This window comes from Equus caballus, chromosome 11 (genome assembly GCF_041296265.1).
Source record: "Equus caballus isolate H_3958 breed thoroughbred chromosome 11, TB-T2T, whole genome shotgun sequence".
NCBI classification, from domain to species: Eukaryota; Metazoa; Chordata; class Mammalia; order Perissodactyla; family Equidae; genus Equus; species Equus caballus.
The window spans coordinates 12,934,167-12,959,775 of record NC_091694.1 but is presented as its reverse complement, the minus strand read 5'-3'; the positions used below and the strand labels follow the sequence as shown (position 1 = coordinate 12,959,775).

General features: G+C 40.8%; 1 protein-coding gene across 17 annotated transcripts in view; it reads left to right on the top strand.

The window, feature by feature from the left end:
* CEP112 (centrosomal protein 112) overlaps positions 1-25,609 on the top strand; it is a 452,281-nt gene that overhangs the window by 383,824 nt on the left and 42,848 nt on the right. For all 17 annotated transcript variants that reach the window (XM_070227014.1, XM_070227013.1, XM_070227007.1 and 14 more), the window contains one exon: positions 24,431-24,520. In XM_070227014.1, coding sequence (XP_070083115.1) covers positions 24,431-24,520 — 90 coding nt within the window. The remainder of the gene's footprint in view (positions 1-24,430; positions 24,521-25,609) is intronic.

The window sequence follows — 25,609 nt, the reverse complement described above, 5'->3', positions numbered from 1 at the left end:
GCCACTACTCACCTTTAACTCTTCAAATATGGCAAGCCTTTGCCCCTTCCCCTGTCCCACTCCTGCTCATGCTACAGGTCTCATTTTAGGTGTCTCTATCTCTAGACATACTTCCTTAGCCATCCCAGGCTCCCACAACTGGCTTACGTTCCATCCTTCCTGCTCCTCTTGTGCCCTCTGATGTTCCCGCTGTAGCGTGGACACATGTAACAAAGTGATTGCTGTTACTTCTCCGCACCTCCCCCTGGCCTCTGAGCTCTATAAGAACAGAGCCACTCACTGCGAGCCCAGAGCTGAGCCCAGTGCCTCAGACGCCGTGGTCACTCAGCACTCATTTGTCAGCTCACCGGACGTTCACTGCCAAACACACCCAGGCCTCGTGTCCACTTTTGTGTGGACTGTATAAAGCAATAAAAACACAGTTCCTCTTAGAAAGCTCTCTCTTTTTCTCTGCAACATATGCAGAGAAAAGCAGTTTAACTTCTTAAGCATCCAAAAATCCTGTACTCCATGCCCTGTTTTGGGATGAGTCCTCAAACTTCCCTCCTCACTCCTCCTTTCTTCCCCCTTTCTCTCTCCGTGTCTCTGAGGCAAATCATTAATAGCATTTCTTGGAATTTTTCGTGTGGAAACACTTGAAAAAATTTTTAGGGCTAAGAGAACAATCATACTTACAGGCTTTACCCGAAAATAAGAACATTTTCTGGTCTGTCCTCTCTCCATCGTCAGTCCCTCAATTATCTAGAAGCTCGGAAAAGTTGGCTTTCCCTTTCCTTTCTCCATATGAGCCAAGTTTTTATTTCATCATGTTGAGGCTAGATTATTTCATGACATAAAAATTCCTTTCATTTTATCAATAAACATAAACAAGTATGTCAAAAAAAAAGAAAGTTAAACTAAATCCTCCTGGAAAAAAACAGTCAGTAGAATTTAATACAAGTATGTGTTTAACAACTAGTGAAATAGACGTTAACATTAAGAGGCCCCTGGAAAGAGGCCGTCTTCCTCACGGGATGAGTTGAAGGAGGCTCTTGGCTAAACTTTAGTCATTGGTTATATTCTATGGACAAATAGCAAATATTTGATCGAAATTAAAATAGTAAATACAACTTTCAGTCAAGATATATCAAAATATCCCCTTTATATCTCAGCACATTCGCTTAGTCAAGGATGGAGTGTTATTGAGTCGAATTTTATAAAAATAGAGAAAAGTTGTCAGAAAAAAATATTTACAGTCAAAAAAGGGATTTTTTTTTTGCTCCCTTTGATTTTTAGAGTGAGATTGCTACAATTGCTTGTAAGGTCTGCCAACCAGAATGAGTGCCAGGGGACAAGACGGAGCAGTCGGCTTCCCTGCTTTCCTTTCTCTTATTTCTTCCTGGCCTAGAAGTCAGGGGCCCTTTGAAACATTTTCACCTTCAGCCACCCATGCCTTCACTGGGGCACAAATTCTCTAGCTGCTAGTTTTCCAAGAAATGATGTGCATGGAAATTAAAACTTGAAAGCTGGGAGAGTCTGGGAAAAGGATTTGAGAGAAAAAAAAGTTATTTTCAAAGCAGTGCTTTGTATTTATCATATAGCATCTATAAAGCATACCTACTATGTTGGAGGACACTGAAGGAGAGCGTGCGCTTCAAATATCTGCCTTTAGGTTAAGCCCTGGAGCCAGGAGGAAGAGCCAGGATTCAAAAGCCGGAGAGGAAAAACTGCTAATCAAAAGAAAAGATAAAAATTAAACACAGTGGTCATAATGTGGCGTTTCTGAAAATCATCAAATAAGTTTCAAAACCTTATTTTTGTCCTATTTCTGGTGTCTTTTTGGCATTCTTCACTCTCTTCTGGGACTAACCTGTTTTCATATCTGTGGGATCATTATAGTTTAAAGAGAGTACGGAGGGAGCCGTATACTGCCCATCCAGCCACTTGCCTCAGGCACATGACATCCTTTCAAAGGCTGTTTCCAGGGACAAGGCAAGTTTCTAAATTCATAGTAAAGGCTTTTAAGTGTGATGTAGTAAGAAGTCCTAAAATATACATATTTATTTTGCTGAGGAAATTGTATTTCCCAATGAGAGCCGAGTCATAAAGGTTAGTAGCATTTTTCTAGGAATTACATAAAATGGAACATATAAATATGAATTTATTCTAGCTGAGAATGTCTCCAGGCTTGAATTATTTGCACCATTGTTTAGAGACTCCTGGCTTCTGTAGGTATAAAATACAGTTTTTTTATTTAAAGATTATGGCAATAATAAATAATTTCTAGAATCCAGACCTGTGATCGTAGCATGACTCCCAGGCCTCCATTTCCTATAACTTTCTTGCGCCATCACATTCCCAAGAAGGCCCTTGGAATCACATTATACCCTGAAATGCCCCTTTATGGCATCATGTTCTCTAACTGTTTCTCTCCTCATGGTCTCATAATCCTCTCTCTTGTTTCCATCACTACCCCCCAAATTTTGAATCAATTACACTACCAAGAGTATTGTAGGGAAAGATGTATTATTTGCATCCCAAATGGAAACTCTGAACATATTTTCCAGCAGAAACATTGTTATAAATTGTAGATGGGTCTCACAGTACAATTAGCACAGTATAATATTTCAGACTTGTAAGGTTAAATAGTTCTTCCCCTAGAAACAAAGTCTGACTTGACCCTGACTAGTCCCCCTGACCTAGATTACTATCCCCTCTCAAACTCTTAGGACCACCAAATTCTTAGAAGAGTGGGGCGAAGCCTGTTCCCCCTGCTTTCTCACCATGCATTCATTTCTCGTTCTTTTCCTTACACCTGGAGCCCAGTGCGGTATTTGGCAAATAGTAACCACTCCGTAAATTTTGGTTGAATGAAGTGAATTTGGCATTTATATTTACCAACTAATAAAGCCACGTTCTTAGAAATGATCAACTTCCTCCTCCTTATTTTTAGTGTTAGAAATAGCAGTAGTGGTGGTTTGTTATTGTGATGGTGATTGTGTTGATGATGATGGTCAGGGTGATATCAGTCATGGATCTCCTCCACCTCTCCTGAACAACGTCAGTTCTGTTAACCCCCTCCTTGACTCCCCAGATTCCACACTACACTTAAAATGCCTTCTGTGGTTCTAGCCAGTGGCTCTTCTTTTCTCTTCAGGAACCCTAAACATAAATTCTGCACCAACGCTCTATGATCTTTTCTTTATTCTTTCTCCCTTAGCCAACTCATTCACTCCTACAATTTCATCTCTAATTATTCTGCAGAAGAATCACAACTTTGAACTCCTGACCCTAGTTTACCCTCAAGTTCCAGACTAAATAGACACCTCTATATGGATGATCTCTTGGCTTCTAGAACTCAACCTATTTCCTCCCCACTCTTACAACTCAGGACTTAAATCATACTGAGTCCTCAGCTGACTTCTTCCCTTCCTTGCTTCCTACACAGAGTCAGTTGTTTCTATGCCTTAAATTAACCCTTTCCTTTTGTTACCATTACCTCCATCCAATTTATGCTTATTACTTCTCTCCTAGACTCTTCCTGAGTCTCCTTACTCCCACTAGTTCAACTCCTTCATGCTTTACCAAAGCAGATAAATCAGTCCTATATCTAAACACACCAATCATATCATTCCCCTACTCCAAAGCTTTCAACTATTCCCCACTATCCAGTGAAACATAAAACAAACAGCTCAACCAGCCTATCTCCTTCATGTTCCACTGTTCCCTACAGGTACCCTAAGCATCAGCCCGAGGGGACTATTTTTATTGCCTAAATATACCCACTGTTTCCTTGTGTATAAATCTTTGATGATGATGTTCCTTTTACCAGGCCAGAATATTGGATTGCTTAATTTAAGATTTCAGACATGCACCAATCCTAAATAATAAAATACCTATGATATAGCAATGGAATTAGTTGTCAAAATAGAGGCAAAGTCAAGATTTTCAGAGGAGAGAAAATGAAGGAACTAGGAGGATGACTAGGGACACAGATGGCTGATAAATGAAGAACTGAGGTCATATAATTGTAGGAGTTGGGAAAGGGAGAAGGTTAGGGCTGGGTCACATTCTGAATCCGTAGATAAAGAAACAAGAATAAACTGACGGATGTATATACTACTGGGTAATGTTCATCTTCATGTAAATGGTCAATAATTATCAGGTCAGTGGTAAAAATTTTGACATTATATAGAGCAAAAAAAAAAGAAGAATATGGTAAAATATCTGATTTCTTGACTTTTTCACATTTTGATCAGTTGGGTTATTACAACACAAAGTAAATTAGATGTAACAAACAGAATTACCTAAAAATGTTACATATTTACGTTGTGCCAAGAATATATATGTATATATAGAGAGAAAAAAAATATATAGAGAGAGAGAGAGAGCGTGCACACGAGACTATGTTTGGAGCTCAAAGGGACGTGTTCTCTTGGGAAACACCAAATCCTTTTTGAAGAGGAAAAAGTAGAGGATGCTTGCATAATTTAGACGAGGAGCGTATTCAAGGTTTAGAGAAGTGACATTCAGTATCCTTTAGAAGGGTGACCAAGAAGTTAGTATGCACAAATGAAGAGTGGCCAAAATTAGGAAGAAGAGGAAGTTTAAATGTTCTTCAGCTCCTTGGAGAGGAACCTAGAGAAGAAGGCAAGTAGATTGACTTGACATGGAAGGAAATAATAGTTATTAAAGAATTTGAGGGATAGAAATGGACTGTATTTGTGAGTTTTGCCATCACCTGAGTGTGTTTTGTAGGAACCAATGTGTCACACAACAATTTGGTATTGCTCTTAAAATAACTTCTAAATTGTTCTTTAGACAGTATAGGTTTTCCTTAAATGGCTATATTTAGATTTTCTTATGTTTTTGTTTCTAAAGTTAATGTAATTTGTATCCTTTGCAGATTTGGACTTGTAGTTCCCCAAAATAAAAACAGCAATTTTCAGAAGGCTATGTAATAATTTTAATTATATCAGCAGGTTCTAATTGTCTGCATACCTGGTAACACCCTAGACCACTAGCTAGAAAGCCGTACTCTGCTCACATCTTATATTATGCATTTCCGTAAAGCTACCAGAATACTCAATTACCATACATCATCTACCTACCTTACTATAAAGCTCGGAAACCAGGAAAACACACAGGAAAAGTGAGAATGATTGATGTATGGAGATTATAGTGTGGTTGGTCTGTCAGTGTACTATACTTTGAATACTTTGAACGTGTTTCCCATTTATTTTGTGCCTCGAGTCTGCCTTTCATAGTTTTTATGCCCAGTTTTCACCTCCTTCCTGACCCAGCATTAGCTAATTCAGCTTGGCATAGGTGATTTTTGGCATGAATGCAAGCTTCATTATAGTTCTGTGCTGCCAGTAGCACACCTCTGAGCTCCATCCAGTCCTTGCTTTTGAATGTCACCTACAACACCCACCTACACAGAGGACAGACTTGCTCACATCTTCTCATCAAAAGTGAAAATTAGACCAGGGCCCAGACAGCCCTAACCCGGCTTTCTTTCTAGTACTATTTTGGTCACTATTTACATTTGCTGGTGAGAAAGCAGAAGGCTTTTTTTGTTGCTCAAAACCCTTTTGAAGCCCCACGGCACAGCAGAAATTATATGTTTGTCTGGGCTTTGCCAGTCGCATGGAAGAGGGCGGTAACTACACAATGAGGATGGCGATGCGGGTAACCCTGTCCTGTTTTATGTTATTTTTGCGAGCATTTTTAATATGCCATATTTCAAAAGTCTTTGGAACTATTCCTGCCTAAGATATAGGCAATATTAGACATCATTTTCTCCAGGCTACTTTCCACCTGACATATAAATACAGAATACTTCAGTCTCCTCAGAGATCTAAAAGAAGTGGATAAAGAGGTGTTTATTTTTTGTCCTACTATTCATCTTCTGTATGTCTTATCCATGAATTGTGGGGGGAAATACCACAATTACCTTGTGAGGGCAAGAACCGTTAACTTCATGCCCTGATTTCCTTTACTTACAGCATCTCAGGAGTTGCTCCGTTGAGCGCGGTAGGCTTTTGATACGTAAATGAGCACAGAGTGATAGTGAGACTCCCATTCAGTGTGCCAACTCTCTGCAGAAGGGAGTAAAGAGGACCACTCCGTCCAGCAGGCCAAGGGCAATGTACAAAGAGAGCTGCAACAGAGAGCTGAAGGCCAGGAAGCAGGGTGAAGACAAATGTTGAGGGATATTCTCAGAGGAGAATAAAATATAACAACTAGGAGGGTGAGGCAAGGAGACACCCAGACATCCAGTCCAGTCTCAGCCATCATCAGGGATGTTGGTGTGTAGGGGCCCCACGAGGACCACCCAGCTGGTTCAGGTGCCTGGGTCACAGATAAACAGGAAGTAAAAGTACCTTGATAATACGTCATAGGATGGTGCTCTGCAGTCCCTTAAATATGTCTTACCTTAGGTTAAGTTGCTTTTAGGGACAATTTAAATTTGTTGAGAGTGATCCAAGTGGATTAAGACTATTCATGCAATTCAAAGTGACTGTAGGACTAGAGTGACCTGAAAAATCAAGGCCCCTTTCTAAGTTTTCACCAAGGGACAGAAGAGCTGCCTCCACTAAGGGAGATTAAGAGAACAGTAGAAGACAGAGAGAGAGGGGCTCTTACCATTATACTCAGTGAGTCATATGGGTTCAACATGCTAGTTTCATATGCTTAGGGAAAAAGACATTGTGCTAGTAGTGGTTATATCTGAGTACAAGAATTACAGAAATTTTATTTTCCTCTTTATGCTTTTCTATTTTTCTTCAATTAGCATGTATTATTTTACAATCGTCTTTTTCAAGGCTACCAATCATGTAATGCTCTAAAATGAGTTTTGTCAATTTTAAAGAGAAACAACACTTATCTTAAGTTTTAGGTGTTTGGTTCGTGGCAGTTCATTTCAAAGAAGCCCTGCTAGCCTTACAGTTTTAGTTACAGGCATAATTCATTAGTAAAGGAAAGCCTTTGGTGAAAAGTGAAGATTGAGCAAATATGTTTTGGCTACACTCTGCCAAGAACCAGCCTTGGTTTTTTATTAAAAATATTTTTTGACTATTTACATCTCCACATTAAGTTTACTGGGTCTTTTGTTTCAAGCTAGTTCTTATACAGTTCATGAAGTCATGATTTACCTAACACATTATTGTCTTTTATTAGAGTTACTTTGAAAGGTGTTAAAACATTATAAGGGCTTTTCCTTATATTTATCATGTACTGCTCCTAGTGATTAGGGGGGAAATGCTTACTTTCCTGACAACAGTAATTGTTAATCCAGTAATTCAAAAAGAGTTTTAATCCTTTACATTCTCTTAACTCACATAGGAAATCACAATCTTAAAAAAAAAAAATCCAGTTAGAAACTTCTGAAACTTTCATCTTAAAAAAAGCAGCAAAATCATCAGATGAGATGACTCATAATTTCACCATTAATGTAATTCTTGCTATGTATTTAGGAGCATAAATGTTTATGTTCATTATTGTATATTCAAATTAGAATTCAGAAATAATACAGATTTTCCCTATCCCCACCATCAGTAAGTTTTATTTTCCAGGAAAATGACCTTTTTAATACAGTGGTCTTTAAAGTCCTTCAATGACAAGAATAGCCCTTGCCCTCGTGGAAGTTATAGCTAGAAGAAGACGTAAGTGCTAGGCAAATAAAATGATCACAGAAATAAATGTGAAGATGTGACTTATGGGGCTACAAAGGAGAGGCACATGGTACTATGGAATACATCATAGCAGACCTGATAGGAGAGATTTCTCTACAAGAGTAATGTTTAAGCTGAGATCTAAAGGATGTGTGGAGAGAGATAATGAAGTGTTAAGTGGCAAAGTCATGCTTGAGGTAGAAGAGAATATGCAAAGTCATGTCAGAGAGAAATGGCACATATGACAAGCTGAGACAGCCAGTGTGGCTGTAGCATGAGGAATGGGCGAGGGTGGTACAAGATGAAGATGGAAGGGAAGGCAGGGGTCTGATCAGGCAGTGCCTTGAAGACCATGTGGAAACGTTTGGAATATTTTAAATAGTGGAGGATGTGGTCAGATATTATTCAGCAAGTATTTGTTGAGCACCTTCTAATGTGCCAAGCTCTATTCTAGATCCCTGAAATTCAGTGGTGAACAGGATCCATTCCTGGCTTTCATAGAGTCTTCTAATAAAAGAGAAAGAATAAAGATGATGGTAAGTGTTCTGTGAAGACTTAAGATAGGATATCATAAAGTATGAGCAGGTGTCCAATTTACGTTGCATGGTCAGGAAAGGCCTCCCTGAGGAAGTGATATGTAATCTGAGAGTGGTTACAAGAAGGAGTTGACCATGTAAAGATTGTGGAGAAAAGATTCCTAAAAGAAGGGAAGAGCTGGTACAAGTCTGTGAAGTAGTAATGAATTTAGCATGTTCAAAGAACAAAGGGAAGGCAATATGTGGCTGGACCAGAGAAGATGAAAGAGAGACTGGCACAAGAAGAGGCCTAAGAGATGAGTAAAAGCCAGGTCTTGTAGGGCCTAATTGGCCATGGACTGGACATTATTCTAAGTGTAATGGTAAGCCACTGGAGAATTTTAAGCGAGAGGCATTTTCACTTCAAATGAATTGAGCTGACTGCTGTGTGCAGAAAGTATAAGAGGGAGATGAAGGGAGACTATAGGCTGTTGGAGTAATCTTTAGATGAAAGATGGCCATTGCTTGGACTAGGGTGCTAGAACTAGAGAGAGAGAGAAATGGGTGGACTCTGCATGTTTTAAGGTAGAGTAACAGAAGTTACTGATGAATTGGATGTGGCAGGGGGAAGTGAGCAAAAGAAGGTATTCAGCGATGGGTTTTGAAATGATAACTAGCTGCTCTATGAAGAATAGACTGAGGGGAGCCATGAGGAATGAGTGAAGACCAGATAGGCGGCTCTGACAATACAATCCAAGAAGGTTAGTAGAGATGGCATGAAGTGGACCAAATCAAAATGTAGTTAAGAGATTGAATCCACAGGGCTTAGTGGTGAAAAACAGGACTCTATGGGTGGGAATAAGTGGAATACAAGCAAGTTATCAAGGATATCTCCTGAGTCTTTGCCTTGGATAATTTGACGGATTGTGTAGGTGATGGTGGTGTTATTCAATGGGACAGAGAAAACTTGATGATCAGGAATAGCAACAGTGAATTGGAAAGAAGAGATCTATGAGTGTGGTCATTGTCCAGATGAGAATCGACAAGAGCAGTAACAGTAGGGCTGGAGAGGAGAAGCATTTAGGAGGTAGGTAAATGATTGATGGGAGGTTAAGGGTAAAGAAAATTTAGAGGTATCCTCAACTTTCCTGATTTGGATGATTAGTGAACATGGGTTCCATTAATCTAGATCTGAATATATAGGAAGATCAATAGGTTTAGGCAAAGGGGTGCGTGAGAGGGTAGAGGAAGAAAGCAGGAGAACTGAAAAGATATCTAGTTTTGTACCTGCTAAGCCTGGGACATGTGTTAATGACATCTAGGAAGTGATTATGTGTCCCTTCTTGAGTTTAGGCATTGCATGAAAGTCTCTCTGCTTTCACCAAATTAAGTGTAAACTCAGCCCCAGTGCTCTGCCCTCACTCCGTTTGCAGGACTGCCTCTCCTTCACACAGTCCAGGGGCTGCTCCTTTGGACTGCATGTTGTTTGCTAAGGACACCCCTACTTTTCTCTTATTTGCCTTTGCAAATGCTCTTTCTTTGGCAGACATTTCTTCCCCCTTCCCCACCTTCTGCCTGTCAAAAGTGCAGCTATTATTCAAGTTTTTCCCAAATGCTACTTCCTACCTAAAGACTTTCCTGATCTTGTGCTTTTTCTGCCATGTCAGTTTATTGTATGTGGGGTTTTTTTTTTTTAAGTTTTGTTATGAAAATTTGCAAACATACCCAAAAATAAAGAGGATAGTACTATGAACTCCCATGTAGCCATCACACGGCTTCAATAATTATCAAGATTTGAGCATATTTACTTTATGTTTTCTCTCTTTTCTAAAATATTTTAAAACAAATCCCAGATATCCTGTATTATTCCATGTATTCCCTGTATTCCAGAATGCCTCTCAGAATACATGGACATTATCTCACACGGCCACAGTGCCAATGTCATACCAAGAAAATTAACAATTATCTTTTAGTATCATCTAATACCTGCTTCATAATTAGATATCCCCAATTGACCCAAAAATGCCATTTCACAGTTGGTTTGTCTGAATCAGGATCCAAACAAAATCTAAACGTTACATTTGGTTGTTATAAATCTTATGTCTTTTTCAATCTAAAGCAGACCCTTCCTTACGTTTTATTCTATGCTAGTGACTTCTTGCAGAAGCCACGTCAGCTGTGCTGTAGAATGTCCCACATGCTGCATTTATCTGCTTGCTTCTTTGTGCTGTCATTAAACTTCTTCCTGTGTCCTTCCCTTTTCCTTTTGTTCTCTCAATTAGACACTTAAGATACTTACTGTGTTCCCCTGCTTTTTGTCCTTATCACATACCTTCTATGATAGCGTAAGCTCCTTGAAAGGTGAGACCATGTCTTACCAACTTATCCTTTCTATATGACATCTAACACGTTGTATGTACTTAAAAATATTATTCAATTGAATTATCTAAAAAGAATTTTAATTCGTCTTGTGAAAATGTGAACTGCAGGTATTTTCAGTGTGAAGAAATTTATAGTAGTAATCAAGTTGCCAGAGAAATCTCAGTAATATAGGTCATTCTTTCCTAATTTGCACTGAAAGAATTACAGTCTAACTTAAAGTGGCACAGTCTTCTAGCTGAAGACTCTTAGAATTTGGAGCATTATAAAACACGTAAGTGAAATTTCCAAGACCCCTACTTCATCTGTAGTCCATATAGAAGTGATTTCAGAAATCAACTGTTGTGCATTCAGCATGAAACTAGGTCACTAATCATTTTTCTCATCAGGAGAATTTAATGTCGCTCAGTAGTTGAGAAATCAAACTGAAAGGCTGACTATAAAAACACTATCACGTGTATGCTTTGTTGTTGATAACTAACTGCAATCCAAGCTTTAATAACTAAAAGGGAGTGGAAAAAACTTCAAAAGGTCGCATGATAAATGTTTCTGACAATGTGTCAGCAGAACATTGAACAGGATCTTTGTAAATCCTCTCCGTCTAAGGGGTTTAAATGGGAAGTTTTAAACTTCTTCCTTCATAAGTATTGGCTTTAGATAGCCCAGTATCCTAGGGTGAAAAAAAGAAAAGAAAAACACTTTATCTGGCATGTAGAATTTCCATCCCCTGTATGAATGTGGGAGTGCCGGAAACGGGCTCACCTAAGGATCTCTACCTCCATCGGGCATTTTCTCTTCCATTGTCTAGGAATGTGCCTCTGTTATATTGGACTGACTTCCTTTATAACCCGATATGACCAGGGAAACAAAATTATAGAAATACGTGTAGATATGATAGGAGTACTACCCCGCTATGGCCATTATCCAGACTGTCTCATTATGAGAATACTATTGGTCCCTATGTGGATAAAATGAGGTTTAGAACTGGGTAGTATGAAAGGGAATGTGTATGTGTGCCTGTGTGAGCCTGTGCACACACACGTGTGCATGCACGTGTGTGTACGTGTGTGTGTTGTAGGGTTTCAGAAAGAAAATGTGTAAATCAAGGGAAGTTTCTTGCCATGTGTATTAGTTTCCTAGGGCTGCCATAACCAAGTACCAAAAGCCAGGTGGCTTAAAACAACAGAACATTATCGTCCCCTAGTTCTGGAGGCCAGAAGTCTGAAATCAGGGTGTCCGCAGGGCCGGGCTCCCCCGAAGGCTCTAGGGAAGAGTCCTCCCTGCTGCCTTTCCCTTCCGGTGTTTCCCAGCACTCTTTGGTATTCTTGGCTTGTAGATGCGTCACTCTCCAATCCTTGCCTCCATTGTCACATGGCCAACCTCTTCCAGTGTGTCTCTTCTCTTCTTCTTATAAAAACACCTGTCGTATTAGATTAAGGCCTCACTCTACTCAGTATGACCTCATCTTAACTAATTACATCTGCAACAACCCTATTTCCAAATAAGGTCACATTGTGAGGTTCTAAGGGTTAGGACTTCAACATATCTTTTGGGGGGATGTAATTCAACCCATAACACTGTGTAATACCCTTCTTTTTTGACACCATACTCCAATAGGCAAGCCATTGGCATTATTTTTATTGTTGAATCTGTGACACAGAAACTTATTTTTCCTCCTGCTTCTCATGCATTTTAATTCATTAAATTGAGGATTAAATATCTTAAAACCAAACCCAGATGATTTGGGGTCACTGGAAACTTGAAGGAAGGTAGCATTATCATAGGGAGAAGAACACATTCTACATAAGATGAAGAAAGCAACAAGGGCCACCAAAGGCCCTGCTCCCTCCTCCGGGGCCAAGCTAACCTGGGCCATTTCCTCTTTTCATGACTTTCAAGTGGGCAGCTTGGGAAACCTCTAGAAGCCTTAGCTGCTTCCTGAGAAGTGAGGCTTCTACTTCCGAGGGTTATTGTGAGAGGAGGTGGAGTACTTCAAGCCCCTGTCACCCAGCCTGAGACATAGGAACATGTGAGCTTTGAGTCAGCGTGTTGAGTGCAATGAGAAAGATGGAGGGATCCGGAACTAGGCAGAGGAAGTTCCATCTCGATGGGGTGAGAGATGGTCAGGTCCTTATGCTTCTGGAGATGGAGAATGGCATAAAGAGAGAGTCTTTGAGGAAAATTTGTCTTCCAGTGGTATGCAGGATGACACAACTGGGAAAAGTGTGGAAACCTGGTGTGTAAAAAGGAAGACCTAAATAAGAGTCGTTTCAGATATAAATTGAAGGAACTTGAGCAACTAACTAGAAGTGAGAACTAAGAGAGAGAGGACTCACAGATGACCATGAGATTTAAACCCAGCTGACTGCAAGAATGACTGTGTCATTGAATCAGCAGGACCGCGGGGCAGAGGCTGACTGAGGAGGGAAATCATGAGTTTGGGCTTGAACTCGCCGAGTTTGAGATGACAGTGAAGCAACTATGTGCACACATGCGAGAGACGGTTGGAGATGTCCAGTTAGAGGACTCGTGCCGTGCTGGGTGTGGAGATGAGCTTTAGGGATCATCAGCAGGAAGGCCCTCATTAGAACTGGTGTTTCCATTGCCTGTTGGACAGGGAAAGCTGGGTGTCATGATACCCATCCAAACTCGGGCTCTAAAACTGAACTCATGATCTTACTGCCCCAAAACTGTTTCTTCCACTGTTTCTTTTTTGTCACCATACTCTAATGGTCAAGTCATTTGCATTATATTACTGTTGAATCTGTGTCGGTCAGAAACTTATTTTTTCTCCTCCTTCCCATGTATTTTAATCCTGCTGTGTTCCCTGCCTTAGCTCATGACAGCAATCAGCCATCTATGCTGGGAGCCTCATAGTCCTTCTTTGAACCTCCTTCTCTCATACCTGGCACGTTCATTCTGTTACCAAGCCCCATAGTTCTGCCTTCTGGCTTTTTTGCCATCTCCGCATGTAAACCCACCCCGTCGCGGGCCCATCACTTCTTGCCATCTCTAGTCCAAGCCAGGCTCATCTCCCACGTGATATTGCAGTGGCCTCCTAGTAGTCTCCCTGCTGTGACGGAGTGAACCCCTAAGGCAGATTCTCCTGCATGTTCTGTGTTATGCAGAACATATGTAAAACTGTGCTTTTTTATTGTTTTTATTTTTTGGAGTTTCCAAACCATCTCTCACTGACTTGAAATTTAATGTGTTTTGCCTCATTCTGTATTCCCAAGACTTGCCAGAATGCTTGTGCCCGGCCTTTACACAAGTGATTATGAGGCTTAGAGGCACATATTTCTGGGCCTGGTTTCCTACTGTACATTGAGAAGGTAGGGTGTCAACAGACCTTTCCTCTGTTCTGTCCCAGAGATTCTCCCACGTGTCCTGCCAAGACTCTTGAATAGCCTCCTGCGGGCCTTACTGCCCCCACTTTCCACGTTGCCACCTAAATGCTCTTCCAATCTGGTCAGTCTGGTCATCTTAGGGCCTTCCATGGTTCCCCATTGCCACAGGATAATATCTGTGGTCCTCCTGGCCCACAAGACCACGCCCAGCAGCCTTTCCTGGTTCACTGCCCGTCATCGGCTCCCCATGCCCTGCGCAGCCAGCACCGCGGCTGGTCCTTGTGGCCATGCCTTTCCCTCTGCATTGAATCTGCGGGGAGCTCACTTCTCTCCTCCGGCCACACATCACCTCCTCGCTGAAGTCTTCTCGCTCTGGCCCTTCCCGGCATGTACGTGTTGCTTTCCTCCTGTGTTCACGCTCAATGCTTGGTAAGACTTCTCTTCAGCACAGTTTACGTGGTATTATAATTACTTCTTTATAAGTTTGTCATATGTATTAAATTCAGTGATTTTTAAAAAGTTTCTTTTTTGTGAGGTCGGTTGGTCCTGAGCTAACATCTCTTACCAATCTTCTTCTTTTTGCTTGAGGAACATTGTTGCTGAGCTAACATCTGTGTCCATCCTCCTCTATTTTACATGGGATGCTGCCACAGCATGGCTTGACAAGTGGTGCTGGGTCTGTGCCTGGGATCCGAACCTGCAAACCCTGGGCCGCCAAAACACTTAACCACTATGCCACTGGGCCAGCCACTAAATTCAGTGCTTTTTGAGGGTAATCTTTGGCACAGTGCCTGGCACATGGCGTGTGCTTAGATTATAGCAATGCCTTTATTAATTTATGGAATTGATTAAGCAATTGTCCAAAGGAGGCAGTGTTTAGAGAGAAGAATGGAGAGATAAGAAATATCTAGTTTGGGAAATATCCACAACTGAAAGGGAAGACAAGGAGGAGGAGGAGCAAAAAGCCTGCTGGAACGGGGAGGAGGACAGCCAGGGTTTTCTGGTGTCAAAGGCAAAGATTTCTGGGAGGAGAGGATTTAACAGTGCTCAAGGCAACAGAGAGGTCGAGGAGAATAAAGATGTGGAAAAGGCTGTTGGATTGGCAATAAAAGGCTCATTGCTGACTTCGCAGAGAGCAAGTTTCATCAGGTGTTGGAGACCAACTCGGGTTACAGATGAGGAAGGAGTTAGCTGATGGGGGAGAAATATGGGAATATAGTAACGCGCTTGAGAAGTGTGGCCATCACTGAATAAAAGAATATCAGGTTAAAGGAACCACGAGGTGTCTTTCCATTCAAAATACATTCTCCCACACAACATGTGAAAAGCAAGATTAGTTTCCAGAGAGGCAGAGGGAAAGTCAGGCATGCCAGTTTAGACACTGGGAGAGGCTCAGCGGAAAGGGAGAGGGTGACAGTTGTGATGGACCCTTAGAATTTGAAAAGAGATAGAAATGAGGGCACTGATAGGTGCATTATCTTGAGAAAACAAGAAGGGAAACATCTCACATTTGAGGGAGCAAACTGGGTGAAACTCAGATATTTTTATCTAGAGACAGAGTGAGAGGAAATGTTATGTAGTTTGAGAGGAGAAAAAAGAAATCTGGAGAAATTTTAGTAGACATACCTCAACTGTTTTAAATGAAAGGCAACTTGATCTTTATATAATTGGTTAATGTTACCAGTAAATACTATCGCCACAGTGTCAGCACTTGACTAAGCATTTCAGAGATCCCTTTTAAAATATGAGGGGAAAAACGTTCTTACCCTTATGAGGCTCATAGTCTAGAATGAGAAAGAAAGTCAGATAAATTCAAAGTAAAAAGAGCTGTAAAATGTTATCATATGGGGACATAATGACTTACTGAGAAATAGGAGTTTTCTGCACTCTAACTTTGAAATCTTTCATGGAAGAAGTGACTCTGGACTTCCATTTAACAGAGGAGACATTCACGGTGTGTGGAGAAATGGGGGTGATGCTGCAGGCTCGAGGGGTCCCCTGGGGGAATGATGAGCTGGTGTAAGAAGTCGAAATTTCAGTCAGTGGCTTGTGGGTGCGCCGTCTTCCCTGGGCTCGCACAGAAGACGCGTGGTCTCTGAGGCTTTAACAGATTACGCTCTGTTCCACAAAGACCTAACTCAAGTCAAAGTGGTTATCACACTGGCCAGCGAGGAAATTCCTCCATGATCCCTAAAAACCCTAGCTGTGGTTCTTGAACTTGATCCTCGCTTTCTACCGCCCGAGATAAGAACTTGTTCACAAGTGAAGCTGTCTGGAGTGACAGAGTGGGGAGAATGTGCTTTGATTTCCTGAGTAGAAATATACTGGCTCCTTGAAGAGGAGATGTGGGCCAAGCAGGAAGGTCTTTGGTGTGCGGAGAGAAACAGTAATGAGGTGTGTTAGGAGATTCCAGCTTCCTTAGATCATCAAAGTTTGGGAATTACATGATTTCTTTTCCTGGAACCTCTGTAACTTCTTAAAAAGTGCATTTTTAGGACTTTTAAAGAAAGTTATTTAGGAATTTTAAAGGACTGAAAATTGGTGAGAGAAAGAAAAAAAGAGAAAAACCGAAAAATTTTTTATTCTCTGTGAAAACAGTACTGTTGTTTTTTTATTTTGGCCACAATACTTGTGCCTTTTATGTTGACTCAGTAGGCAATAGTTCATAGCAAAGTTTGGTATTTTGTCCACCTGGTTTGTTGCAACAACTAAGAAGTTTCCACCTGCAAGGAATTCTGCCTTCTGTGAAGAGTAACATATGTATTGGGTTAAAAACCCCCAAGATCTCCATTTCTTCATACCAGTATCACAAGAGACTGAATTATGAGGGTTGAAAAAAGATGCTTACTTGGAATGTGAAGAAAAAAAATTAAAAACCTGAACGTAAGCCATAAAGAAAAAACTTCTACTGTTGTGTTTTGAAGGCGTTAGTGCCTCTGCTGTAACTGTGGTTCTGGTTTTCTTTAGATCTATGGTATGAACCCGTCCTCCGTTACTGCAGAATCACTAATAAAACCTTCTTTATGGCGAGTTATTCATCCTGGGTAGGTCTGAATGAAGAAATCACTTTAAAAGAAATCTTGACTGGCATTTCAGTTGAGGAAGACTTGTTCCTTTTGTGAGTAGATTTAGCCGATTTAAAAAAAGTAAAATAAAACAGGAGCTATAGTGGCCTTTGTAAATAGCCACTGAGACCACCCAGTAAAAATGTCACTCTCTGCCTTTGTGTCATCTTCCCTAGCCCCAGATTTATATCTCCTCTGCTGGGGGACACACGGCTTGGTCTTCTTGCTGTATCCCAGTTGTTTAAGATGTGATTTAAAAAAAAAAAATCTGTAAATTTGACATAAAAATAGTGAGATTTTATTGCTTTTATTTAGTTTTCCCTTAACTTTCAGTTAGCAGTAGTAGAAAGAAAAACATTTGCTGTTCTTTTGTCAATTTATATGTCAAAGAAAATCTGCTCATCAGAAATATTGTCGGCACCATTTGTAAACTGGATTGCAGTAACGCTGCTGAAATGTGGGCGTTACTAAAAAGGCGATTAAGGTTTAAATGAGTCATTCTTATTTTCCCTTTATGATTATTGTCTCTTCCCTGTAGCCACAGGCCAGGTGTCATTTCTGTTTGATGGATAAACTAATCAGTGGAAGATGGTTTATACTGAAATTTTATCATCTAAACAGATATTTTGTGACATGAATTTTTTAATTATATTCTGGGTTTTAAATGGAAAACAGACCACTACCGGTAAAAAAAAACAAACCTGGAATTTTACCCTATGTAAGTTATGGTTCCGGGTAGTTTCACCGTAACCATCTTTGACTAAATATCTCAATAAAAATATAAATAAGCCTTCCCTTTTCAGTTTTCTTCTTCTTGGGTCAAAATATGAACATCCCGCTCCCAGCTTCTTTCACTTTATGTCCAAAATAGACATACGGAAATCCTTCCACACCCCTCCTACCCATTGAATGATGAATGAATCATCTGTTTTCTCTGAAGTAAGATAGTAAATTCAAACCTCATGAAAGGAAGGATATGGTGACTTCATGTTTTTTAAGTAAGAAAAGCTTAAAAAAATGTTTTTTGACTTATTATGGAAACTTTCAAACATATGCAAAAATAGGGAGAATAGTACGCAGAACCCCATCTACCCATCACCCAGCTTCACCAATTTTCAACAGCTTGCCAGGCTAACTTCATTTTGGCAACATGTTTAATACAAATACTCTGCTTTTTTCTCTTGTTAAACTCCTCAGCTAAAATCAATGACTTTGAGGACCCTGGTTTTGTATTTATACAGGCAAAACCGAATCCACAATCTTTTTGCTTACATATGCTTTAGTCGAATCCCTTTAAATAGAAGAGCACTATAGTACTCAAGGTTCCCACTTCCCAGAGAACGTGTGGAACATGTTCTATAGGACAGAACCAAGGGAAGGATCCATTTACCCTTTGCCCCTCAATGTGCAGCAGGCCCAGAGACATGTGTGCGTGGACTTCATGATGACTTGTGAAAGGGCCAGACACAAGCATTTTGCCGAGACTTGGCAACACAGAATGAGGCAGAGTATAATGTAAAACACATTAAATTTCAAGTCAGTGAGAACTGGCTTGAAAACTCTTAAAAAGTGGGAGGGCACAATTCTATAGTCTGCGTAACATAGAACGTATAAGAGAATGTGCCTCTGGAGTTCACTCTGCTGACAGTTTTTCCAGAACAAGTGATTCAGGAGAAGGGTGATTTTTAATACTGTTGATTTTGTTTTGATTTGCAAGTGGATTTTTCCAAATTTCTGGCAACTGAGGTTTTGGTAAAGATGGGAAAGCGGGGTTTGAGATTGTGTTCTCTGCTGAGAACCTGGAGTACAGATGTTCTGGATTATGAGCTGAAGACACATTTGTGAGCTCAGACAGCTGATGGGGACAGGGCAGTAGGGTCATAGCTGTCATGTGCCAGAGTGGACGCCCACTGCCCACACCCATACATGGAGCTGGCTGAGAGGTTGGCCAAAGACAAGGTCAGAAATCTCTAGAAAGACTTCTGGTCGTATTAAACAGTGAGTCTGAAGGCCTCTCTCTGTCCTATGCCTTGTACATGGGAACACTTGGACTATATCTTTTTTATCATTATAACAGGATTTCTCCTTCCAATGAAGTTTTCCTTTGTTAAATAACTTTTTAACGACTTTGTAATTGAAATGAAATTTTGTTTCATTTGTTCATTATCAAAAGACATGTATCTGCCATCGTTTCATGTTTGTTTGATTGAGAACTGCAAGAGAAACTTTGATTTTTAATAAGACTACATATAATTCCTTAGTGCGTGGATTTGCAAGTTGAGTGGCTTGGTCTGAATCATCTTTATAAATTTTATGAAAATAGCATTGATATAATACTCTTTGTTTTTTTCTTAAGCCTCCTGAAAGCTCTAGTCTTGTGAGGGGTGCCATTCGATGGACACATAGCTGCCAGGGCGTCTCCTCAGCCTGGAAAGGCCACTGACATGTAAAATCTTTTACACTTTAATTTGCTCTAATTATTTTCTTATTTCAAACAAATAAATCAAATTATCCTATAACCTGCTCCTTTTTAAAGAGTGTGATATGCCTTCGTTGTTCTTGTAAAGCTTATTATGTCATTTATGTTTTTCTTCTGGAAAGTGTCCTTCTTTGTTCCCCACCAACACGGAGCGCCCTGAGAGTCGGCAGGGTGTAGCTTCGCACAGCAAGCTGACTGGCACGGCATTTAAAGGCAGGTTTAATTGGGAGGAAGAGCTGCGTCTGCAGTCATGTTGCAAGTTGACAGAGCAGAGCTAAGAGATGAGGAATAATTTTGCAGAATAAACAGTTTTACTGTTCAAGTTGGGTTTTGTTTTATATTTTTGACCCAATGTTGGACATTCCGTTCTTTAATTATCTTGAGCTTTTCTCGGGGATAAATTAAAAGTTGATTTTTTTTGTGTGTCAAATGTCAGATTTGAAGGTTTTTGAATAAAGAAGCCACAACTGAAAAGAAATTTCCCGCTTGTACTTGTTGAGCAATTGTGGTCATTTTCACATAGTCCTTATGTTGAATTCTGAGGTTGGAATTCTAATGGCCTAATAATTTTTTGGAATATGAGACCAGGAACAGCTGCCAATATAAACTGTCATTTTCCTTTCATCTGGTACATTTTAACTTTTTTGAATGTGGAATATTATTTGGTTACTCTTCAATTTTTTAATCTGGTTTTTTGATAGATAATAAAAGTAATCTCTAGACATACTGCTTTCTTTCATTGACCTTAGAAAGGTCACATGTTTTGTGTCTTTATGAGTAAATTTGAAAAGTGGTATCTTTTTGAAAAGCAAATGTAATTTCTCTTCTATTTTGATAATATTGATAAAATAGGAAGAGTTGATGGTCTCTTCACCATGTGACATATGGAGAAAGGATCAGATCTACTTCTGTTACCTGTCCTGCCAGAAACTCTTGCAGCCAGATTTCCATAACGCCAGCTTCTCCTCAGTCGCCTCCTGCCCCTCTGAGTTCTCACCAGCCTCTTGGCCTCACCCTGCTCGGCCTGCTTGGAAGTGTGGGTACCACTCAAGGGTCAGGTTTTGGAACCTCTTCTCTTTTTACTCACTACCGCAACGAAGTGTGCCCATCTGTACCTTTGTCTGAGACCCCTATCCACTGCTCAGACCCACCTTCCCAGGGTAACTGGTCCCTTTAGAAATCTCACTAGCACCCTAAACTCAACTTCTCAGAAACCATACTGCCCCTACTGAGAGCTTGCTCCTGGTCCCTTTATCAGTTCATGCTGTCCACTGTTCTCTGGTCATTCGGTGTCAAAGCCTTGTGGTCTCTTTGAGTCCCTCCTTTCCCCCTTGGTGATTCTCCCACTGCGGTCCCCTCCTCCAGACCCACGGCCCTCTTTCAAGCCCTCGTTGTGTCTGGCTTCACTCTTGCAACAGCCTCCTTACTTAACCCCCTGATGTCACTCTGCAGAATTATTTCCTCAAAATTTAAGGGGAAAAGCACTCAGGGCATGGACAGGGCCAAATGCTGGCCATGGAATGAGGAAGAAAATTGGCTTCTGGCTTTGGCATTTAGGAGGCACAACTGCCTGTGGTGACAACTGCCTCAGGAGAGGAGTGAGGGCAGGAGGCGGGTGTGACGGCGCCGAGAGGATGGGACGGGAGGGAGGGGGCACTGAGAGTGGGCCACTCCCAGGGTTCTACTGGCGTACAGGAGGAGGGAGACCAGGCAGGAGGTAGGAAGAAGGGAGATGCACATCTCCTTTATTTTTTTCTGTGAAGTAAAAATAAAAACTAAAAAAAATCAAGGGAATGTTGTCTTTTTTAGCTGTGGCAGAAACCAGAAAACATATTATTATAAGTAACAATAATATAATATAAATACATATATGTGTATTGATATAGATATTTGGAAGATATATTTGTATATTCTGTGTTTGGAGAATCAAACAAAACAACAAACAAGGAAAACAAAAAAACAAAAATTAAATAACCTTTTGTTTAATGTGTCTTATTAAGGATGGTTGGAAGCTCTGATAATTGGAGTAAATTTCCTCAGGGAGTATAGTTCAAATGTTTATTAGTTCCTTCCGCAGACATGGATTCAGTGTCGTGTGTGCCAGGCACTGAGCTGGCTTGGCACTGGGCTTGCAGACATGAAGAGGAGAGAGCCCTGGGCTTCAGGTGCTCTGAGTCTCACGCAGACGTGGAAACTGATTCTCTTAGACGCTGAATGGATGAAAGCCCAGAGGAGTCTGTATTTAGCTCTCGGGATAGGTCAGGGAGATTACACCATCAGGTGAGGCAGCTTCCAGGCAAAGAAAAGAGAAAGTAGGTAGAGAGGGAGGAAGAGGTAGCATGGAGCCACACAAACATATTGAATTTGAAGTCATTGTGTTAAAATTCCAGTCTAGTGCCTGACTACTGGCCACATGGACCTGAGCAAGCTGTTTGACCTCACTGAGCCTCAGTTGTGTCCTCTCTAACATAGATGAAATAATGCCTGCTGCAGAGGATTGCAGTGAGGGTTAAAATTGAAATGCATTCAGTCAATGACAGCTCCTGTTGTTGTTGGTAGTAGAGCGACATCAGCAGGACACTGAGGCTTCATATGGCTCAGCTTGGATTATGGAGGTCCCTGAATGCCGTGCCCAGAAGTTTAAGCTCTTTCTCGGGGATGCTGAAGTGTTGTTTAAGCATTTCAGGGGGGATGACATAATTAGATTTAAGTTTAAGAAGATCACTCTGACGGCAGGATGAGGATGGATTGGAGAGCAGGAAAGAGTGGGAGCAGAAAAACATGGTCAAACAGTCCTCCCAACACGGTCATCATTACTCCCCCAATTATGCCGTAAGGGAAGCTGATGAGATCCTATCTATTGGTAGCTCTCAAAAGGAAAAAAATGCCACTTAATCAACAAGCATAGGAACAATTGCATTCATCATTCTGGAAACAGATCATAATAGCAGAATTATAAACAAGTAAAGAATAGGGAGTTTCATGTTTATTTATTCTCAGACTGGGTTGAACTTTGCATTAATAATCAAGTATATCAAAGAGCCCCTAAGAATTTAACCTTATTCTCCAGCCATTTTACTTTTTAAATTAGAGGCTCTTAGCCTGGGCTCCATCCATGGGTGGCTTCAGGCAATCTGTGGACTCCTAAAATCAGAGGCAAAATTATAAGCATTTTTTCTTTTCATGTGGGGTGTGACCACATATCATTCATCAGATGTTCAAATGGATCTAGAACCCCAGAAAAGGTTAAGAACCACTCTCTGTATTTATATGTAGAAGAGACTGACGTTGCATTGAAAGAATTTTTAATGGATATTAACTTGGGCCCTTTGTCTGAACTCCAGACTCTTACACCTAGCTGCTACCAGCATCTCCTCTTGGATGTGTAACAGGCATTCCAAACTTAACATATCCCAGGCTGAGCTCCAGATCTTCTGCCCTGCACCTGCCCTCCCTTAACCTTCCCCCACTGCATTCTTCTCCCTGCTCCAAGCCAAAACCCTTAGGGTCTCTTTTTGTTCCATGCCCTGTATCCACTCCTTAGGGCCGTCATCTCCATCGTGGAATATACCGGGAATCTTACACTTCCCTCGCCCCCAACGGCTACCACCCTGGTCCAGTTCTCCACCTTCTTTTCCCTCCCATGCCTGCCTGCTTCTGCCCTTATCCTTCTTCAGTCTGTTCTTCACAGCAACCAAAGCAACACCTGCCCGCAACCCTCCACCAGCTTCCCATCCACCCCTAATAAAATCTAAAGTTCTTAGCTGCCGTCTGAGGCTTCACGTAGCCTGATGAGACTTGACCCTTGCTATGCCCTTAACAGTGTTGCTCCCCCTGTGCTCACTCTCCACACTGGCTTTTGCGGTGTCCCCAAACATGCACCTCAGGGTCTTTGCACACACAGTGTCCCCTGCTTAGAAGGTTCTTCCTGCAGATATCCCTGACTTGCTCTCTCTTCTCCTTCAGGTCCTTGCTCAGTTAGGTTTTCTTGGGCCATTTGTTTAAAATTGCAGTCCCTCCCTCCCCCCTCTGGAATATTCTCCTTCTCTGTTTTATTTTTCTTCTGCACTTATCACTGACATGTATTATACTTATTGTTTGCTATTTTCTGCCCCCCAATAGAACATAAGAATGGTTTTTGTCTGTTTTCTTTCACTGCTCTATCTAGAGTACCTATCACAGTTCTTGACTTATGGTGGAAACTCAAAAGTCTTGATTAAGTGAATTTTATTTTGAAACTTTACTTGGGATCTTTGCGGTTGCTATCCCATGTGTTCTGCTCCCTGTAACTTTCTATGTATTATATGTATAATTACATCAGATTTTTGAATGGATCCTGTTTCTTTTTTAATTCACCTATTTACATAAAATAGTAATTGATGAGATGATAATTACTAATCTTTGTGGTTTCCAAGTTTCCCATGTTAACCTGAATTCTATTTCCAACAGCTGCTTGGCAACTAGAAGAGTTTATCTCTGTCCACTTCTTACAGGTTCCTAAAATTCCATACCATCCTCATGATTTAATAAAGAAATTCCTTCAAGGTTGCTATAATTTACTCAAATTACCATGGTCTAATTTTGAAAAATGTCATGTTGGTCCAATATTACAATTCCTAGCTGTCACAACACTTTTCAGAGTATAAGTGTACTTTCCAGGTGTACCAATAGAGTGATTTTAATTACCAGTAACTATGCTTTATTGCGTGCTTATAGTTCTATGCTGGGAATTTAAGGAAATTTTCATAAAATAAATTGATACCTGCTAATGTGTCTGTTTCATAAGTTTGCAAATTTTCATTCCAGTGATTCCTAAAGTAGAAAACCCCTGGGCCTGGCATTAAAAGGCTAGTTTTGTTTGCCTGAACTCTTTGGAACAACAGCAATAGACTAGAGGGCTGAGGCCTTTTTAATGCCAGTTCATGTGGTAAAACTTTTTTCCAAGGGTGCTGATTTTTAATGTTTATGTGTTTATCTTGCACTGTTTCAGGCTTTACAAGATGAACTAGAAAACCGCTCTAATCAAGTGCGATGTGCAGAGAAAAAACTACAGCACAAGGAGCTGGAGTCCCAGGAACAGGTACCCCCTCCCCCACCCCCGCTTGGCTGGTTTGTTTGTTGACTTTCTCCAGGTCAAGGAGCTTATGCATTTTCTGTTTCCACTGGGATGCTTTGGCTGCAAGTAACAGAATACTCCACCCCTAGTTGGCATAAACAACAAAGGGTTTATTACCTCACAAAACCAGAAGTCTGTAGGTAGGGCAGGCTCCGGGCAGAGAGCCTTGGGGCCTTGGCTCTGCTTCTCTGACATTCTCGTGGTTCTACCTCCTGTGTTGGCTTCAGCCTCAAAGCAATTCCAAGATGGCTACAGCAGTTCCAGACGTCCCTTGCAGATTTAGCAATATCCAGAGGCAGAAAGGGGCTGTCTGTTTCGGGGGTCCCCTTCCGAAGAGTAAAGAGACCTTTCCCAGAACCACCCCCACCACATACCTCCCTTCACATCTCATTGGAAAAAACAGGTCACATGCTCAGCCTGGTATGTCCAATCCCTGGCAAGAGGACGGAAGGTATCAAAACTAGCCTCGGCCAATCAGGCTCCACCTGCTGGTAGCGGAATTAGGAGAGGGCGTATAACCTGGACAAGGAGGAGGGGAGACGGAGGTTGGGTGTGCAGCCAACAATCTGCCATGTCGTCACATTAAAATAAATAGACATTCTTAGACTTAGAAACATAAATCATATTTTCTTTTGAATTTTATTTTTCTCCTCTTTTCATTCTGTTAATAAAATAAATGTAATATAAGCAGAATAATCTGGCTATGACAATAGCTAATGACCTATTTTATTTTCAAATGAGAGGATTATTTTCATCTAATTCTTCTGGTTATAATGAATTATTCTTTGTGGTAATTTTGACAATTTAAAGTAAAAGGTCAACAGTGTATCAGTAGAGATCACAAGTCTTAATGAAATCTTTTATAAATGCCTTGTCCTTGGCCATTGGGTATAGAATTGCTAACAATCCCCTAAGTGTCACCAATCTTTGTGCATACAACCTGCCATAGATATTGACAGACGTTTATAGTTTGATTGTCTCATAGCTCACAGTAAATTCAGTACAGAAATATTAAATTAGGTCATTTTCACCTTATAGGAAGCATAAACACTG